The 21,544-nt window shown below is 32.4% G+C and overlaps 2 protein-coding genes and 1 pseudogene across 2 annotated transcripts in view; 1 reads left to right on the top strand and 2 right to left on the bottom strand.

The window, feature by feature from the left end:
• LOC140062883 (uncharacterized) overlaps window positions 1-252 on the bottom strand; it is a 53,640-nt gene extending 53,388 nt beyond the window's left edge. Inside the window, exon 1 of the mRNA XM_072109269.1 lies at window positions 161-252. The gene's annotated coding sequence lies outside the window, so the exon portion shown is untranslated. The remainder of the gene's footprint in view (window positions 1-160) is intronic.
• Window positions 253-1,691: 1,439 nt separating this feature from the next.
• The window catches only part of LOC140062547 (uncharacterized), a 28,774-nt gene continuing 8,921 nt past the window's right edge, over window positions 1,692-21,544 (top strand). Inside the window, exons 1-11 of the mRNA XM_072108809.1 lie at window positions 1,692-1,928; window positions 2,417-2,538; window positions 2,695-2,834; window positions 4,745-4,807; window positions 5,256-5,399; window positions 5,979-6,087; window positions 7,111-7,221; window positions 7,507-7,605; window positions 7,903-8,076; window positions 8,938-9,029; window positions 11,057-11,135. Of these exons, the coding sequence (XP_071964910.1) occupies window positions 1,890-1,928; window positions 2,417-2,538; window positions 2,695-2,834; window positions 4,745-4,807; window positions 5,256-5,399; window positions 5,979-6,087; window positions 7,111-7,221; window positions 7,507-7,605; window positions 7,903-8,076; window positions 8,938-9,029; window positions 11,057-11,135 (1,172 nt within the window). The 5' untranslated portion in view covers window positions 1,692-1,889. The remainder of the gene's footprint in view (window positions 1,929-2,416; window positions 2,539-2,694; window positions 2,835-4,744; window positions 4,808-5,255; window positions 5,400-5,978; window positions 6,088-7,110; window positions 7,222-7,506; window positions 7,606-7,902; window positions 8,077-8,937; window positions 9,030-11,056; window positions 11,136-21,544) is intronic.
• Window positions 10,219-10,336, bottom strand: LOC140063274 (5S ribosomal RNA; annotated as a pseudogene).

Genomic DNA, 21,544 nt, shown 5'->3' with positions numbered 1-21,544 from the left:
GGTTTTGGATCGTCTGACTGACGGTGGCCGACACAATTTACAAGAGGCTTCTATTTAAGTCCCTTCTTTGTGACAATACAAGCTAAAAATAGTCCTTTTAATATTGATATAATAAACGAAGTTTTACATCAACAAATCTATTAGACCATACATAACAAACCTTTTCAGGAAAGCGATATTACACAGAAAATTATCCTCTTCCAAGTTTCATTCGTTTTTGCTAGAGGTCGGCCATCTTACGAGATGACGTCACTATTGCCTCGTTTTGGGGGTTTTGCCGGCTTAATAAATGTCGCTCTTTTTGCATGCTGATACCATGGAGCTATAGCTCCATGCTGATACAGTATTTCAGTAAAAAAAAGTTTCGAAAGAAGAATCGAAAATAAATGACCCGGCTAAAACTAATATATAATATAATGTGAAATAGATATATTATAGTTAATATTAATAGTATATGAAAAGGCGTAGGCTTTCTGTCCTGGGAGGGTGCAAAAATTTTGAAAAAAAATAGGGAGATCCGAAACTAGAGCTGCTAGGTCCCCGGCAATGACACATAATTTGAAAATATATAACAAAATATAGTTCAGTAACTATCGCATCGTGTTGTTTGTCAAAGTGCGAGACAGCAAAGCATGCAATGTAAGAAATACATGGGGCGCCATGACGTTAATTTAACAGAACAAAAAGCATAATTACATATTTTAATATTTGTACATTTACAATTATCACCTATCTAGAAGCAACTTTTAGGTGGATTTTTTTTCTACTTAAAAATCTTCGCTTCATAATGCCTAAGGCCTGACCCGACAGCGAATTAGTCAAAATTCGAAGTTGGTCAAGTGGGTAGTAGACATCGGCATATTTCAACAAAATTGTCTATATTTCATTTGTTCTTAATTTTCTGACACGGGTGTATTCTTAAAATTGAGGGCGCTAAACAAAAAAATTACGAGTTCGAGATAGCGAAGCCACAACAAAAAGATGTTAAGGGTGCCTTAGCCTTAGTACTGACCCTTGGGGTCGTTTCCACGACATCAGATGCATTGATGTTACCGCCTCATGATGTGGTGGAAAGTGGGAAGCATAATCATGTAACCCCCCTAAACACACTAGTTCGCATAGCTTTAACTCTATTCCACCAATTGAACGTTCCGATTAGCGTGATTCGAGGGCCACGACATTCGTGTATTAACACGACGCTGACTCTGTCAGCCGAGCTTTCTTGCTTTTAATAAGGTTAATATTCATATTATGACGTAGGCCTAATGATGAATGATAATAGTGTACTACACCATCTTTGATATATGAAGCACGTATAGAATCAGCTGTTCAGTCACGTATTATGCTCTGGTTGGAGTACTATCAGCTCTAGGTTGAGTTCGAAACTCAACAGGTTTTTTTAATGGAAAATACATATAGTTTTTCTTTTATTTTGGAAGAGAGATTAGAAAACAACAAACAAAGTATGAATGAATATCGAAATAATGGTCATACTGCACTCCCTAAAAAAGAATTTGATAAACAAATGAATTGGACATAGACTTACAGAAGGATGATAATTGTGATAGAAAAAGAAGGAAAAATATAGCTATTTGTAATAGATTAAAAAAATAAAAACGCATATTCTGAACTAAAAGAAAACCGAAGAAGCACTAAATAGAGAAAGTACGGAGAAAAAAGATGGGCAGAGATATGATGAGAGACAATGGATAGTACAGTAGACAGATACAAACACTAGAGGGCGCCCACCATGTTTATTTTTGCATGCTCCATTAATCAAAAAGAAAAGAAAGAAAAGTGAGAGAAAGAAGTGGCCAGAAATTAAACGTAAACACACAAAAAATAAAAACAAATCACTTCCTAACTGCCTGGAACGACGAAGCAAAAGTATGGATACTCGTAATGCAGATATTCCATTATCTATCAGTGTATGTTAAATTTTGATAATAATAATTATATCTACTCTAATAAGGCTAACTTAATTAAACTGTAAGCTAGGCCCTAGCTAGGCCTAGCAGCTAGCTAGCTATCTAGGCTACCATCCATACTAGTAGTACAGTATAGTAGGACTTTAGGGTACAGTACTAGTAGTACTCCCTGTATTGGTATAGAATCCGAGACGATTCGGCCAGGAATTATTCGGCTCGAGACGATTTAGCCCAGGTTTCAATTCTTTAAAATGCAATTTATAATATTTTCAACAATATTATATTATAATAGTGTTGAAAATAAATTGCAATTTTTTAAAGAAAGCATTTAGGAATAATTAAATTGAAAGAAATGAATGAATGTTCATTTGCTTTTTTACTTTTCTTTAGAACTTGTTATCTCATATGAATGAATATCCCATCAATGTATGTGTAGGCCTGGGCCTAATTATAAATCATGTTATTCCATTGTAATCCTTATTTTTCAGGTGTCTACAATTGAGGCACATCTTGATTGTCCTGTTTGTATGTGCCACTTCACCAAAGCCTGCTTGACAGCATGTGGACATCGTTTCTGTGAAAAATGCATTAGAGGTTGCATAGACAACAGGTAAACAGAAACTTGATGTAGTTGATGTAGTTGTTTTAAAAACACTTAAAAAACTTATTAAATATTTATTATAAATTATCATAAATATTGTTTCTTTCTAATACTAATCTATTACAATCTGTCAAAATATTAAAAAGAAAACTTTTTTTTTGTCAGGCACAAGTGTCCTTGCTGCAATGCACGTTTGCATCATTTTCAAATAACCCTTGACCCTCTGTTTGATAGCCTTCTGTCCAGTGTTAAAATAGAATCCAAGTTAGCGGAACAACAACATTTTTCTGACCTCATTAAAGCAGGTAATAGCTGGTTACTATTGGTACTATTGCTGTACAGTGTATGAACTAGTTGATGAAATTTAATTGACGGACCTACTGACAGTCTGAGGTTTGTGGTGTGGTTTGACACAGAGCCTTGTCAAATATTGCAAAAGAGCATAACTCCTTTATAAAACTAGTTTGACAAAAAAAGTGTGAGGTACCCAAATATGGTAATGATATAATAATAATTTATAATACAATAAAAAAGAGTGGTAATTATAATGAGACAATACAAAAAATACCATTAATAGAGGATCTTGTCACGCAAGACCCATAAACAACTAACGTCACTACGGACGAGTTAGGTTATCCGCAGCGCAAACGCCACGTGCACGTCATACGTTAGAATATTGCGCGCAGAAAAACGATTATGCCATTGAAACAATTTTAGTGTGCTCTCTAATTTGTGTCACGTCTAAGTATATACAGTATACACTATATATTGTATACATACTACATACAGTGCAGAATATGTGAAAATAAGTGACAAAAGTTATTGACGCCTTTGCACATGATGACATCATAACAATTTTAAAAATCGTAAATTATGCGAAAGGTAATTGATTGACCTAGACAATATAAAAAATAGAGGGAAATGGAATACGGATAAGTGGAGATGCGCTCTATTAAATGTGCCGAGCTATGACGAAAGAGACAAAAATCCTATATTTTATCTTCGAGTGGCCATACGATGACGTCACAATGTCCGGTTAGCCATATATTGATGTATGATTCGATATCTACAACTCATCAACTTTCAGAATATGTAATTTAAAAAAAGTTCATCACGTAGTTTAGAATCTATGAATGTTTAAAAAAAGGCATAATTTTGACGGATTTTTGAACTTTTTCATAAAAAACGTGCGCAAATTGTCCAATTCTACGTGCTCGTATGACGTGATTTTAAGTCAAAATTGTTTGAAAAGTTGATAAAACTACTAGAAAAGGCTGGAAAAACATAAATCACGCAAAAAAAAAATCTTTCTTTGCGCTACGTGCGTACACGCGCGTAAAAAAATGGCGCACGCGTAGGAATTTATGAAATGAAAGTTAATTAGAAGTTGATTTTACGCATTTTAAAATTTTAAACGCGCGTGTGTGCGTAACTTCCTGTGAAACATGCCATTTTTAATCCATAGAAAGTTTGCCCTTGGTATGACTTAAATTTTCACCAAGTGTCAATACAAAGTGACTTTTGGTTTTTAATCTATGATCAATCATTGAAATTCATAAAATCGCGCGTAAGTCACGTTGCGCAACTCTAAAATCATAAAACGAAGTTTCTTGCACATCTACAGCTACAGGTCAATCTTATGTCAAAGTTATACAATCTTATGTTGGCCAGAATTAGAGATACGCTGCCAACAAAATTCGTGGAAAGAAAGAAGAATATCGAAAAAAAATAACAAGGGGTTATCCGCCAAGTGCGGATAACCAAAAAGAAAATAATACATGTACATATAATGGGCACATCACATTTTTTTTTATATAAAGTTTGGTAGTGTAGACACAGAGCTTTAAGTAACTATAACAGCACATATTTAGATCATAAAACCAGTTTTATACTGTATGTATGTAAATAAACTGTACATCTAAATTAGTGACATTTGTTGAGCATGGTGATTGATATTTAATTGTAACAAAAGCGATACATTATTGCAATTAGCAGTACAGAGTTATTTTGTGTGTACTAATCTATGTATGTGATGATGGTTTGTAATAATTAGGCATCTTGTTTACATTCAAAATTTGACATGGCTTTTGTTTTGGCGAGTGTGTTCCATAATAACGTTCTGTCCTCAGTACTCCGCTTTTATGTTTTATATAAAGGTTAATATAAAGTGTAATTCCAGATGAAAAAAAACAATTTTATTTTATTCTTTTTTTAGCTCATGAGCAAGAAAACAAGAACCTTCACAGAGAGAAAACACCAGTTGAAATGGTTCTGCAAAGTAAGTTCATGGCGACTTTTATTTATTTATTAACAAAAATTTCATACGCATCCAACACAGCGAGTAACTCGTCAATTACAGGATGGATAAATTATTTAATAATTTATCGTGTTATAAACAAAGTCTCATTTCAGGCTTAGGGAGTGGAGTTACAACCCTGGCACTAGGTCAGGATTGAATCTTGGACCGTGGGATTGGAAGGCAAGCATTTTAATCACAAAGCTACAGCTCCACTACTACTAGTCTTGATTGCACTGTCTGATTTGCCATGGTCCCAGTAGATCTAACCAATGGATTAGTTAAATATGGGTGTTTGGTCGAAATTTGTTGATTTTGAAGGGCCACAGTATTCAGTCAGTCACAGAAAATTGTTCCATTCTCTCTTTATCTATATTTGCAAATGAAAACATATAACATTCAACATCTTTTGTTTTACCAATTTTTTTAGAACATCTAAGCAAAAGCCTAGCCCAACATGAGTTGTTTTACAAGAATGTAAAGATGGGCTTAGAACAGCACATAGCAACTGCAGAAGCTGATAAACAGAGTAGCTTACAGCAGTTGCAGACAATGGGAAGCCTTACTGATGAAGGTATTTCTGTCTATGCTTTATTCATTTCTTGTTTATTTATTTACTATTAACCCTAGAAAAAGACAATGCATAAAACAAACATGCACTACCTTTTATCTTGATAGTGTTTTTTTGGACTGTATATCGCCATTATTTTCATATAATTGTTAATAGTATTATACAGTAAAACCTCGCAAAACAGGACACCATGTGATTCAAATACACCATTTAAAAGCGTGAGGAAATAATTTTTGGTTTTGAGACTGTATTAATACAAGTGTGGTTTATAGAATTAATGCCTGTCTACACTATCAAACTAGTTTGACAAAAATAGTGTGATGTGCTCAAATATCGTAGTGATACCCAAATATGGTAGTGATATGACATCATCATGTCCATATATGGGTACATCACATGTTTTTGTCACATAATTCACTCTTATATACTGTAGCGCATATAAGCAAGCTCTCAAAGCCCTGTTCATAAAATAAAATATACGAGAAATGGCAATATTTTAATTAATGAATAACTTGATAAAGTTTGATAGTGTAGACAGAGCTTAAGTACAATTTAAGTTTTAAATTTCTGTTTTTATTGTAGAAGTTGCCATTCGAGTTGCAGAAATAGAAGAGGGTTTTGAAACCTTGAAGGAAGCCTTAGGAAATGAGCTGAAGACCAGTACCCAGCTGATTATTGATGCCTATGATAGGTAAGATCATGAGGGCTAGTCGGTTGCATAGGCCTGCTGATTATTGATGCCTATGATAGGTAAGATCATGAGGGCTAGTCGGTTGCATAGGCCTGCTGATTATTGATGCCTATGATAGGTAAGATCATGAGGGCTAGTCGGTTGCATAGGCCTGCTGATTATTGATGCCTATGATAGGTAAGATCATGAGGGCTAGTCGGTTGCATAGGCCTGCTGATTATTGATGCCTATGATAGGTAAGATCATGAGGGCTAGTCGGTTGCATAGGCCTGCTGATTATTGATGCCTATGATAGGTAAGATCATGAGGGCTAGTCGGTTGCATAGGCCTGCTGATTATTGATGCCTATGATAGGTAAGATCATGAGGGCTAGTCGGTTGCATAGGCCTGCTGATTATTGATGCCTATGATAGGTAAGATCATGAGGGCTAGTCGGTTGCATAGGCCTGCTGATTATTGATGCCTATGATAGGTAAGATCATGAGGGCTAGTCGGTTGCATAGGCCTGCTGATTATTGATGCCTATGATAGGTAAGATCATGAGGGCTAGTCGGTTGCATAGGCCTGCTGATTATTGATGCCTATGATAGGTAAGATCATGAGGGCTAGTCGGTTGCATAGGCCTGCTGATTATTGATGCCTATGATAGGTAAGATCATGAGGGCTAGTCGGTTGCATAGGCCTGCTGATTATTGATGCCTATGATAGGTAAGATCATGAAGGCTAGTCGGTTGCATAGGCCTTTAAAAAATGATGGAATCTGTGAGGATGAAAAACATCCATTCCAACCGAGATTCTAAAATTGAATATTCTGATTTATAAAGACACCCACCGTTTATAAATTGCATTATCACACTTAATATTTGAAACATTGAAATTGGTCTAATTACAAAAATAATCTAATTGTAAAACATATTTTTAGCAATAAAATACACCTATGAGATAGCATTGAATATTTCACCCTTAATTATGTCATCAACATCATGTTTAAACTAATTCCTGTTTTGTGTATTCCTTCCCTAGATTCCTAAGCACATCTCTTCCAGATCCGTCTGTTCTTCCTGTTGCAGTTCCTGTAAGGTTCCTAAAAAAGGATTTAAAATTAAGGAATCAAATTTTACAACCCATGACAAGGTATTTTCTTTCATCATCATCATTTTTATCATTTTCATCATCATCATTGTCATCATCATCATTATCATTTTCATCATCATTATCATTTTCATCATCATCATATGGCAAAAATCAAACAAGAAGAAAAAAAAGAATTTAGCACTTTGTTGTAGTTATCATATTTTCAGTTTCATATTTTCAGTATGTTTCATCATTTCAAAGATATTTATTTATCACTACTGTGTAACATATTTCAGTATTATTTATATATGTCAATTTATATATCAACTATTTTATTTTCTCTAGTGTTTCTGACATCAAAACAGAGGTTATAAAAGAGGTAACAGGAATGGGGGAACGTGTGTTTAGCTTTCCAGCTGATACAGTCAAATTTGTACTTCTTCGGTATGATTTTGTTTTACAATGACAAGAACAATTAATATTATTAAATGAAATATCTAAAACATTTATGCATTTGTTTAGGATTATAATATAGATCTACCATTAGCTAATGATTTGTCACACAGTTGCTTTTTTGTTATTTTCTTGTTTAGGGGTTGTTCTTAAGTTCATTTACTTCCTTTTTCGATCCCAGAAACAGTTATTTAATGTTACCATTTAAGTTATTGTAAATGTATTCGTCTTTTATTTCTTGAACTGTTTCTAAATAAATGTTGAATGAATTAACAATCCTTGTTTCAGACCATTCACAAAATACAATTCTAAAATAACAGACGATATGCTAATATCAATAGCCAATCAGACGACAGCGCATCCTGATGTCATAGTAATGTCGCTAGAATGTCGCCCTCTTATTGAGATTGATGCTCAAGCCGGTTGTGAGATAGTTATCATTGGACCAGTAACTTTGTGCAGGTATTTAGAATGGTTCATCTGCCAATTACCAAACACCCTTGTACGGACCTAAAATCTCTCTCTTTCTAGAAAAATATGTAATTTCTGAATATATTCTAAAATGTAGAAAAGATGATTCTAGTTTTGATACGGTTTCTGCCTATCAGGGTATTTCTAGAGTTGTAAGTCTGTAGTATATTATTGAAGCTCTGTCTAAACTCTCAAATTTTATGTGACAAAAAAAATGTGATGTGCCCACGATGATCATATCAGTACCATATTTGGGAATATCCCTACCATATTTGGGCAGATCACACTTTTTTTGTCAAACTAGTTTGATAGTGTAGACAGAGATTTATACTCTGGCTTTTGTTTAAAGGCCTTCTAGTTATAAAAGTCATTCAACTTCACATTTGTTTAATAACAAAACTTCTGCACAAATACGTTTGCAAGGATCTTGGCAAGAACATTTTTGTGGTTATAAAAAAAAAAATTTTTCTTGTAAATATCTTTTATACAAACAAACAGCATTAGCAATGACTTTACCAAGAAAATAGTTTTTTTTTCTGTGGTTGAAATATCTTTTATACAAATGAGAAATTTTTTTTTCTGTGATTTTATGAACTTTTTACAAAAGTACATGGTACACAAACATAAAATAAAAATATCAGGTATTTATGTTTCATAAAATTGACTACAGTGAATGAATGCACTGTTTTCAACCTTATGATCTAAAGGCTTCTAGTCATTGAATGTATTTAAATGAAAATGTTTATTCCTTTTGAACAGTTTCTAAATAAGAAAATCTCATTTTAACTTTGTGTCTTCCACACCTATCACTTATAAAATGTAATATTGTATGGGGTTTCTTTCTCTCCACAGCGAGGTACCTAAACAGTGCTATGCTAAAATGTTCAACAAGGCTGAACCATCAGCTACCAACTACTACACATGTATTCAATGTAATTATAGTTGTAAGTAAACAATATTTCCCAATACTTTAATGGAACAATTTCAATATCAACAAATAAATTGTATAGTGAATTAGAAGAGCACTTAATTAAAGAGCGCAAACCTCCGTCTAGACATATGAAAATTGAACGATACAGATGAAGGGCTAGTGTTGCGCCCAAAAGCTATGCAAATGTTTCTGGTTGTTTTACATTATCATTTTGATTTTGCTCATTTTATTCTGTATCTTCATTGAGATCCAGCCACTGATACCCACAGCATTGTCATCAGTAATTTGCCGTTGGATTTATCTATAGATATTAGTGTAGTATTAGTTTTACTAATTGAAAGTGACTAATATCTACAGGATATTGATAGGCAGCATGCTCGTCAAACAACCGATAACTCTTTTGCTTATCTCTCAGATGCTAAAACAAATTTGAAAAACAAAAAAATGACTATAACATGAAATGAAGTTATTTATTACTATGAGAGTATTAGTATTTATATGATCCCCCATGGTGTCATTGTCAGGAGAAAGTTTACAGGAAAGAAATGTGTGTGGTAGATCTAATACAATCAATACTTTAATTTCCTTTGAGAGTAACGTTAACATGCGTAATACCACCCATACTTGGTTCTCTTCTTTTAGTAATAATTATGAGTAGGCAATAATGAATTGATATTTATGTAATTAAAGTGTGTCAACAGGTTTTAGTAGATTTGACCTTTCTTGGTAATATTTTCCTTGATTTCCATTTCACAAACAATATTTTGGATTTGAAAGTCTTAAAGTCTTTAAAACTTGATCAACTTTGAGTAGTTACAGTAATGGTTAATGGTTTTGAAAGAAGATAAAAAAAAAACAAGAGAAAGTGGTTTAAGCTAATGAACTAGTATTAACGAGAAATAGATTGTTTGCTTGTCATGCAAAGTAGAAAACATTAAATACTTTTTATTTTATTTATTTTATTTTATTAAATCAAAACCAACAGCGATAATTACCGCCACTAACAGGTTTAATACAAACAAAGCCAGGACTGTTTAAAGCACCTTGATTGGTCCTAACATTGATCAAGGGCTTCTCTCGTCCAGTGGCCACCTTGACCAGAGGAATGGCATAAGCCAATATGTCTGAGGCAGATACTAGATGCAGGGGCTGCCATAAGAGTCAACAGTGCTGATTTCAAATGCCTAACGGGACCCTAGCTCAATATACAGCACCCGATATTCCCAGATGGTCTCCCATTCAAGCTCTAACCAGGCCCAACGTTGCTTAACTTCGGTGATCTGATGAGAACCGGTGTTTCAACGTGGTAAAGCCGTATTTAATTGGAAAAATAGTTCATGTATACTTACATAAAGCTCTGTCTACGCAATCAAACTTTATGTGACAAAAAAATCTGATTTGGCCATATATAAACATGGTAATATCATATCACTACCAACCATATTTGGGCATATCACTACCATATTTGGGCACATCATACTATTTTTGTCAAACTAGTTTGATAGTGTAGACAGAGGTTTGTGACCAGTAGCCAAAACAGTTGCCAAACTATAATTTGATAATTGTGAGGCAGCCAACAAAAATACCACTTAGTCAAATTATTTTGTTATCACTACATAAACACATCCCCCAGCCTACCATGAGTCGACATAGCACAAACGGGTACTACTGACTCAGTTGCCTCAAGTTATTGATTTTCCTGTATGGATCATGTTAAATGGTGTAAAATGTATTTAAATCGCTGTTCTTTAAGATAATCCTTTTTTCCAGGGTTGTAAAACATAACTTGTCTACAGAAAGAATTTGAGCCCGGATTAGTTTTACTGTTAAAGTTAATAAATTCCCCACATTGTAAAGATAGAATAGACAACTGTATGTGTAACCTCCTTACAATCTACTGTACAGTTTGAAAAATGAAAGCCATTTGGGCAAAGTTTCTAGAAATATGCATTATAGTGTATTGTTATGTTTTATCAATGTTTTTATTTATTATTATTAATAATTGATACATTATTGAATAGTTTTGTTTTTCTTTATTAGGGATATGTGAAGTTTGCAAAGAGAGTTGCCATATTGGACATTCTTTAAATCCCAAGATAGTCAACTACACACCAACATGGTAGGTTGTCAATAAAAATGGTATATATTAGGTTTTGATGCTATTAGCCTTTGCCATCTAGTGCTCCTTGGGGAAAGCGAGGCAGTGGTAGGGATAACTGTGGTAGAGTAAACTAAGTTATTAGTATGGAAAACTAAGTTAGTGGTAAAGAAACCTAAGTTAGTAGTATGGAAAACTAAGTTAGTGGTAGGCATAACTAAGTAAGTGGTAGGGATAACTAAGACAGTGATAAGGATAACTAAAGCTTGGTTCCCACTAGAACGTAACTCAAGGACGTAAACGCAACGCACGCGTTTTAACCAATGACAAGCGAAGTTATAGACAGTTAGCAATCAAAAGCGAATAAGCTGTCGCTTGTGATTGGTCAATTCACTTGCGTTGCGTTACGTCCTTGCGTTGCGTCGCTAGTGGGAACCACGCTTAAGTCAGTAGTAGGGATAATTGAGTCAGTGGTAGTGAAAACTAAGTTAGTAGTATGGGAAACTAAGTCAGTGGTAGATAAAACTAAGTTAGTGGTACAGAAAACTAAGTCAGAGGTAGGGAAAACTTAATCAGTTGTAGCAAAAACTAATTAGTGGTAGGGAAACCTAAGTCAATGGTAGGGAAAACAAAGTCAGTAGTAAAGAAAACTAAGTCAGTGGTAAGGAAAACTAAATGAAGAAATGGGCAACATGAGTCAGGAGAAAAATGAATGACATTTATAAGAATATTTTTCATAAAAAATAAATCCATAATTTTAGTCATACTTTATCTAGTAAAAACATTTACTATGTTAAAATTGTTTGAAGTTTTTAAAATATGTAATGATATATCAAATTATTAATTCAGAAAAACTGGCATCTGGCCTGTCTAACAGTAATTATTTTTTAATGTTTACTTCGAAATGATTAATCAGGTTACTGGCTAGAAGTGTTTTCCCTGTGGAGAAAATGGAGACAAATCAAATTCTAGTTGTCAGGTTTTTAAGTTGTTTTTTTTTTTAGTTCTTCGGGCATTAGCTTTTAATAATTTGGCTCAATTTCAACCTTGGAACTAAATATTGGTATTTCCAAGGAACAGATGAAAACAAACTGACCACACATTATATACCACATTTAAGATTCCTTTTAAATTAAAGAATTAATTTTTGGATAAAGAAACATTAGAAGCATGTGGACATTTTGATCCCATTTAAAAAAATTAAAATTGTCAACTGAGTATTTGATGATGTTACAGTTTGCGTATGATGTCTGAATAATACTTGAGTCTTTCAGAATTAAAATATCAATATTAATTATATAAATGGATATTTACAATAAGTTTATATTATGTAATTATATATTATATTGACAGATATTTCATGAAATTTGATATCATATACTAATGAATACTATTAATACTATTTGTAAATAGGTTTCCATATTAATTTCTATGCATGCTTTTAAATTAAATTAGATTTAATACTTGGCATCTTCACTATGAGACATTAGTTCCTTAGTGGCAACATCTATAGTTTTCTTTTCTATGTCTTAACAAGAAGAATACCTAATGTTAAAATGAAAGTTAACGGTATACATGTTCTCTACTTAATTTGTATTATCTAGGTACTTTTTAAATGACTGAAACATTTCCTCTAATTTCATAATTTATAATTGGCACAACATAAGAAAAATATATAGGAAAGTATACAGTCAACTCTCTCATACCAGAATTTCTGAAAACCTGAAACTCTCCCAAAACCAGACTTTTGGTCCAAAAGGGTCCCAAATTAATTTTTACCATTAACAACACATTGTGAATACCAGACTTTCTGGAAAACCAGACATATTGGCCAACCCAAAGGTTTTCGGTATTGGGAGATTTGAGCATACTCGAAAGAAATATTGGTCAGATATTTATAAACATAAAACACAGTGCAAACAATCTTATACAAATGATCTTATAAAGCTCTGTAATTGTTTAGTACCTACCTACAAACTGTAACATCATCAAATACTCAGTTGACAATTTTAATTTTTAAAAATGGGATCAAAATGTCCACATGCTTCCAATGTTTCTTTATCGAAAAATTAATTCTTTATTTAAAAGGAATCTTAAATGTGGTATATAATGTGTGGTCAGTTTGTTTTCATCTGTTCCTTGGAAATACCAATATTTAGTTCCAAGGTTGAAATTGAGCCAAATTATTAAAAGCTAATGCCCGAAGAACTAAAAAAAAACTAGACATGTAACTCGTCACTTTGACGAGTTAGTTATCCGCACTACAAAGGCCACGTAGACGTCATACGTTAGAATATTGCACACAGAAAAAGATTATGGCAATATGACCTGAACTGAAGAATATGATATGTTGTTATTGCTGAATTCTGTTATTTTGTGTCATATTATATATACAATATAATCTGTATACATATTACATACAGTGTAGAATAGGTGAAATGACTGGACCCGCCATTTATTTCAATTTTTAACATAGCGACGGTATCAAAATGAAACACTAAGATAGCAATTTCGGAATGAAATTATCTCGGCAATAACATATTAATGTGTAGAAGAAATTTAAATACGTAAAATATTGATGCGCGCTCTTTTAAATGTGATGAATTATGACGCAAAAGATGAAAATACGACTTTTTTTATTTAACTGGTCATATGATGACGTCACAACATCCGATTGGCAAAATGTTTACATAAATTCGTATCTACAATCCAATAGCTTCCAGAAAACGTTTTAATCATGATTATCACGTTTTATTCTGACGAGCTATAACAGATTGAAATTTACTGTAAAGACGAAAATAAGTGACCCACGTTATTTAAATTTTTAGACATGATGACATCATAAAAATTAAAATATTTTTAACTCATACGAAAGATAGTTGATTGACCTAGATAATATAAAAATCGGGGTAAAAATGGAAAACAGATAATTGGAGATGCGCTCTATTAAATGTCATGCGCTATGATGAAAGATACAAAAATCCTATATTTTATATTCGCATGGCCATACGGTGACGTCACAATGTACGGTTAGCCATATTAATGCATGATCCAAAATCTACAACTCATCAACTTTCAGAATATGCAAAAAAAATTACTTTCACCGTTTAGTTTAGGAACTACGACTGTTTAAAAAAGGGCATAATTTTGACAAATTTTGACGATTTTTTGAACTTTTTCATCAAAAATGCACGTAAATTATCCAATTCAACGTGCCCGTATGACGTAATTTTAAGTCGAAATTGTTCAAAAGTTGGTAAAATTACTAGAAAAGGCTGGAAAAACATAAATCACGCGAAAAAAAATTGTTTTCAACGCTACGTGCGTACCGCGCGCGTAAAAATTTGAGCGCACGTGGGTATTTTTTACATGCTCTAAATGACATGAAACGCGTAGAAAGTTGATTAGATATTGATTTTTCGCATTTTGAAATTTTAAACGCGCGTGCACGCGTAACTTCGTGTGAAACATGCCAATTTTTTTTCACATTCAGTTAGCGCAAGATATCAATTAAACTTTTGTTAAGTTTCAATTTAAATTGCTATATGGTTTTCAATCTATGTTAAATAGGCGAAATTCGTAAAAATGCGCGTAAGTCATGTTGCGCAACTCTGACGTCATTCAAAAATAGGAGGTGCACAACTTCACCTGAATGATCTCATGCTGACAAAGTTATAACATGTTATGTTTACACGTTTTTGAGATACGCGAGACACAAAAATAGAGGAGAAAGAAAGAAAAAAACTAGACATGAAACTCGTCACTTTGACGAGTTAGTTATCCGCACCACGACAAACGCCACGTGCACGTCATACGTTGGAATGTTGCACACAGATAAAGATTATGGCATTATGAAAAGAACTGAAGAATATGATATGCTGTTAGTGCTGAATTCTGTCAATTTTGTGTCATATAGTATATACATGCAAACACTACAGTATAATCTGTATACATATTACATACAGTGTAGAATAGGTGAAATTACGGGATCCGCCATTTATTGCAATTTTTAACATGGCGACGGTATCAAAATGAAACACTTAGATAGCAATTTCAGAAGGAAATTATCTTAGGAACAACATATTAACGTGTAGAAGAAATTTGAATACGTAAAATATAGATGCGCACCCTTTTAAATGTGATGAACTATTACGCAAAATATGAAAATACAACTTTTTTTATTCAACTGGCCATATGATGACGTCACAACATCTGATTGGCAAAAAGTTCACATGATTTTGTATCTACAATACAATAGCTTCCTGAAAACGTTTTAATCGTGATTATCACATTTTATTCTTACGAGCTAAAACAGATTAAAATTTACTGTAAAGATGAAATTAATGACCAACGTAATTTAAATTTTTAGGCATGATGACGTTAAAAAAATAGAAAAAAATTTAATTCATGCAAAAGATAGTTGATTGACCAAGATTATATTAAAATCGGGGTGAAAATGGACAACGAATAAGTGGAGATGTGCTCTATTAAATGTGATGAGCAATAACGAAAGAGACAAAAATCCTATATTTTACATTCGTGTGGCCATACGATGACGTCACAATTTCCGGTTAGCCATATTAATGCATGATCCGATATCTACAACTCATCAACTTCCAGAATATGTAATTAAAAAAAAGTTCTCCACGTAGTTTAGAATCTATGACTGTTTAAAAATAGGCATAATTTTGACAAATTTTTGAACTTTTTCATCAAAAACGCACGTAAAGTATCCAATTCAACGTGCCCGTATGACGTAATTGTAAGTCGAAATTGTTTTAAAATTTGTAAAATTACTATAAAAGGCTGGAAAAACATAATTCAATAAAAAAAAAATACTTTTAGCGCTACGTGCGCACCACGCGCATAAAATTGTTCGCGCGCGTGGGAAATTTTGACATGGTCAAAATGTCATGATCAGCGTAGAAAGTTGATTAAAAATTAATTTTGCGCATTTTGAATTTTAAATGCGCGTGCGCGCGTAACTTTGTGTAAAACACGCAATTTTTTTCCACAAAAAGTTAGCGCATGATATAAATTAAAGTTTTGCTAAGTTTCAATTTAAATTGTTATATGGTTTTAAATCTATGTTAAATACGCGAAATTCATAAAATCGTGCGTAAGTCACGTTGCGCATTTCTGACGTCATTCACAATAGGAGGTGCACAACTTCACGTGAATGCCCATATGTTGACAAAGTTATTAAATGTTATGATTACACGTTTTTGAGATACGCGAGATACAAAAATAGAGGAGAAATGCGCGTGCGCGCGTAACGTCTTGTAAAACATGGCATTTTTAATCCACAAAAAGTTTGCCCTTGATATGACTTAAATTTTCACAAAGTGTCAAAACAAATTTATGCTTGGTTTTTAGTCTATGATCAATCATAAAAAATCATAAAATCGCACGTAAGTCACGTTGCGCAACTCTGACGTCATTCAAAAATAGGAGGTGCACAACTTCACGTAAATGCCCATATGTTGACAAAGTTATGAAATGTTATGTTTACAAGTTTTTGAGATACGTGAGGCACAAAAATGAGGGAGAAAGAAATAAGAAAAAAAAAAAAAAAAAAAAAAAAAAGTAACAGGACGATTACAAGGAGTTATCCGCTACTAAGCGGATAACTAAAAAGTACCTACTGTACGTCAATGGATATGAAAAACTTAAATAACAATTTTCTACATTTAATCAAGTAAATTATGTTTTTAATTTGCTTTACCAATAACCAACATACAAATTAAACAATGATTTAACATACTTATAAGCTAAGTCTCATTAGCGAGTGGAGTAGAAAGAGTCGTGAGTTACTATCCTGGTACTGAGTCAAGGATGAACCCTGTACCTAGACCTGTTATTAAATTTAAAACCTGTCCTAAAAAAAATCCAACATTGCTAAAAACTTGACTTTAAATTCACCTGTACTATAATTATACCAATTCAATGTTAGGAATTTCTTTTTAGTTGGGTAATGAAACTGCGCAATTCTCATTATTTTCAACAAATGTAATAAAGTCGTCTAGACATGAGGCACTGTATGTATAACTTAAAAGTAGTTCTTTTATTCTAATTAATTAAAAGAAGGGGGCAAGGTTAATAGAATTTAGTAAACACATTCCCACAAATTTTACAAATGAGGATCCCATGTGCAATTAGAAATGAACCAATGTAATGTCCCAGACTCTAATCTAACTCTGAATTTAATTATTATAAACCCAGTGATTTATATAAGTTGAAGTAGGATTTCTTTTCCAGTCTTGTTGAAATTGTGACTTATGGTCTTCTTAATCTCTTCCTACACCATCAAACTATGTGACAAAAATATGTCATGTACCCATATATTAGACATGATGATGCTATATCACTACCATATTTAAGCATATCACTACCATATTTGGGAACATCACATTTGTTTTTGGCTTTATTTGCATTGAGACTTGGTTTGTTATGATTTGTAGAAAGTCTACATTTAAAAAAATGCAGAATTTTTACAATGTACAGTATATAGAATACAAGGAAAGACCCAACAGGTGCCCATCCATTGGGATGGGCACCTTCCCCTTTTGACAACAAAAATGAAATTTCGAACTATTTTATGTTATATTTTTGACAGACTATTGGTAATATATGTTTCTCCATTTGATCCTCCCCTGACTATGTTAGTAAAAGATTAGAATGATTTTTTTTTTTTTCATACATGTGTTGCATTGTGACTAAGTTTGATTTCTTTATCTGGGGGAGAAAATAATATACAAAAACTCATTCATTCAAAAATATTAGTAATTTTTTGTATAAAAAAGTTAGATTACACATTGACATAAATGATTCATTTAGAATTTAATCTAATTTTATTTATTGAAATATTGAACCTAAATATAACTTAATATGATTGATATTCAGTAGAATTATGATAGAATTCCTTCAGGACTCTCATACTTTAATCATAGTGGATTAAGCTAGGCCTCAAATCTTGATTGGCTATAGGGACATCAAGAAAACTAATAGTAAATCCCCATTATATAGCATTTATCAATTATTGTAATCAATAACCTTAGAGGTATTATATTAATAAAGAGACAACTCTCAACATAATCACAGCTCAATAATTAGTAAGCCATCATGGAGAGGGACCACCCATAATGGCTGCATCCTCAAATGAGCAATCAGTTTAAAATTTGTATCTTGTAATATGGACCAACTGCATTTCCTGTATTCTATAGGTAGAGTATATGCAAAACTTTAGTACAAAAGTTAATTTTGTTGTTATTCAACAACACGATTTTTTTATATTTAAAAAACAATATGTGTTATAATTTATGTGGTTAATATTTTTAAGAGTCCCTGCATCACTTTTTTCTAACTTAGTTTGCACTTTACTTTTATGATATTTTCGGTATTATTTCATTTTCAATAAGTATTTATTTCTTTCAATCAACCTGTCTCATAATTTAATTTAAATCTTTAGATTCTTGTTTTTTCCTTACTTTTGATTTGTGCTTTTAAACAAGAGTCAAATACAGTGATGTTAATAACATTGGTTACGGTTACAATCATTACGACCGGATGTAGTATATCAATCTTGACTTGAATGAACATTTAGTAAATTTAAGTTGTACCCATGCAGTTTCTGGTTCAGGTGACTTCGGAAGGCTAACCTGGTGTTATTGTTCCCTTGATATTCACTTTATTTCCATTGCCACAATGTGTGTTTGTTTGCAGTCATTTTCATGTAAAATATGTATAAATTTCCCACAGTAGAATTATTTATTAAAGTATAACCACAAATTAAAAGGGCACCTTTGAAACCCCAAAAAGTGTCTCATAGCAAGAATGTCCCTTTAATAGAGGTTGGTTGTAGTGTTACAACATATATTTTCCCATGTTCATTTCTTAGGAAAGTATTCCCTTAGGGTTCCCCCTGAATAGGAGTGTAAAGGCGTTCTACTGTAATAGGAATAACGTGAAAAGAATTACCTTTTCAAAAAGTAAAAAATATTTTTGTGATGCTGGCTACCTCAGTCCATTACCATTATAAACCTGACGATTTTAAATATAATTTGTATAAACTCTCTTTCACATTGCGTAGCCAAACCCAGGAGTTTATAAAACGTAAGCGTTGTTGCTCCAGTGTGTTTAAACTTCAGAGTTTTTCTAAGTGATGTGAAAGAGGATACGAAGGTTTAATTGTTTTTTTTATCTAATTTATATTTGCACAGTTTTATATCACATCAAGTGTCAATAGAAATCGTTAAAATCTATTTTTGTTTTTTGTTTTAAAAATCTTCTTACTTGTTCATTGCTTTAATAAAAACTAATCGAGATAATTAAGATCAAAGTTGTAGCCATGAGTTCAAAGGTTTGAACAAACCCTCAATTTTTCTGAACTGACTTTTTCATACTAGACCAGACTACCCTAGCTGCAGAAGTGATGGTAAATTGGCCTAACCAGCCTATCTCATGATAATTGGTTCTCATTTTGTGGAATAAAGAACCACTCTATAAAAATCCTTGACGATTTTGCATGGTTCGTAAATGAGTCGCTAAAAAGTCTATTGAAGTATGTGTCGTAAAACTTTTTGCTTTTTTCCTGGTGTGAATTGCAAAGGTCAAATTGTCTTTTCAACATTGATATCACACATGGTATCTACAATCCTTCCTGTAACTCCCTCATAAACTGTCAAATTTGATGATTTTGAAGAACTTCGACTTCCTGATATTTGGAACCGATGAAGCAAAGTTTAGAGTTATCCAGATAGTGATATGTCTGCCCTTGATCAAAATAATTTGGCGACTTTACTTTCGCTGTTATTTCCTCATAACTAGCACGGCGACGAGTGATTCTATCGCACAATATGGCTATACTTCCATATCTTGTCGTGGCTGGCCTAGATAGGATAAGGAATAACTGGGATAAATGTAACAAACTTGTTTTTCCAGCAGAATTAAACTGTTAACCACTTTTTTTAGTGAACTGTCAATAATAAGAAAATTGCTAGAAATGCTTAATTATTCGCTCCAATTCCTCTCCAATTATATGGACTATTAGACAATTTTTTTTTTCAATTAATAGCCTATGAAAAATGTGTAAGGAATACATTTTGTGCTATTTTGTTTGGTATTTTAACAGTTATTTATTTCGTCTTTCATTTATAATGTATTATCTTGAATCAAAATGGAGGTCATTGTGATGTTTTTTTTTTAAGAATAGCAATACCTTACAACTATTGAGAAACCAATGACTAATAACTTCCTAAAGCTCTGTCTCCACTATCACAAAAAGTGTGATGTGCCTAAATATGGTAGTGATATGCCCAAATATGGTTGAGATATGACATCATCATTTCCACTTATGGGCACATTACATTTTTTTGTCAAATGAAGTTTGGTAGTGTAGACAGAGCTTAAGCTTTCTTGTATAATCTGTAGTAGTATGCTAATACTATATTAGTTTGTAGTTATAACTTTTTTTTAAACTTGAATGGCCATGTGAACTGCACTTTATTAATTTGAAAATGCTTGCAAAGCATTTTCAAACGTTATTATTTTCTTGATGTTTGTGTATAAAGTATGTTTGTGCACACTTTTTTTAATAGTTAAACCAACATATGTTTCATAACAAAAACTTATTAAAATATATATCTCTATCTTCAATTTATGAGCCGAAATATTATAGAGTACTTTTTCTGAGTATTTTTCACATCTCTTCACTTATTTTATTCTCTTTGTTTGTACACTTTAAATCTGTACCATACTTTATAATGTGAATATTCCCTTTATCTTATAACTTTTGTTACGTTCAGTTTAAAATTAAGTTAAATTTTCCAATTCTCATGATGATCAAGATTACTTCCTTTGAATGGTCAAGTATTTTCATTCTTAAACTTGATTTTCTTTTTCCTTCCCAATATTCTTAGTGTTCCACTTTTGAGACTTTTGTTCGGCTTGTTTGTTTCCTTTCGTTGATAGATTTAATTTTGGCCTTTGTGATTTGAAATCAATTTGTTCCAGAACGTGATTGATGAAACAAGAAATGCCAAATGTAATGTTGTGAATGGTTGATAGTTTTGTTTTTTAGTTTAAGTTTTTGAAGAGTTAAGATTAATATTTGACAGTGATTTAATAATGTACGGATGTTAAAAAAGCATTTTAAACTTTTGTTTTTGATGTTTGGTTACAACATTGATGACTGAGCTAAATTAAGAATTGAAAAAGTTAGATGAATAAGGAAAAAAGAATTACAATTTTTGTGAGTTTCATTATAAACCTTGAATTAAATTTTTGCTTTGTTATATTAACTTTTCTAAAAAAAAAAGAAATGAAAACATTTTGTAATACATTTTTATTTATTTAAACTATTTTTTCACCATTTTCTTAGTTTATGGAATCTTCCATTGAAATGTTAGACAAGGTAATTTAATTTCAAGGGT

This window comes from Antedon mediterranea, chromosome 11, assembly GCF_964355755.1.
Source record: "Antedon mediterranea chromosome 11, ecAntMedi1.1, whole genome shotgun sequence".
NCBI lineage: Eukaryota > Metazoa > Echinodermata > Crinoidea > Comatulida > Antedonidae > Antedon > Antedon mediterranea.
The sequence above is the reverse complement of the archived record's forward strand: the minus strand, read 5'-3'. Positions and strand labels throughout refer to the sequence as shown.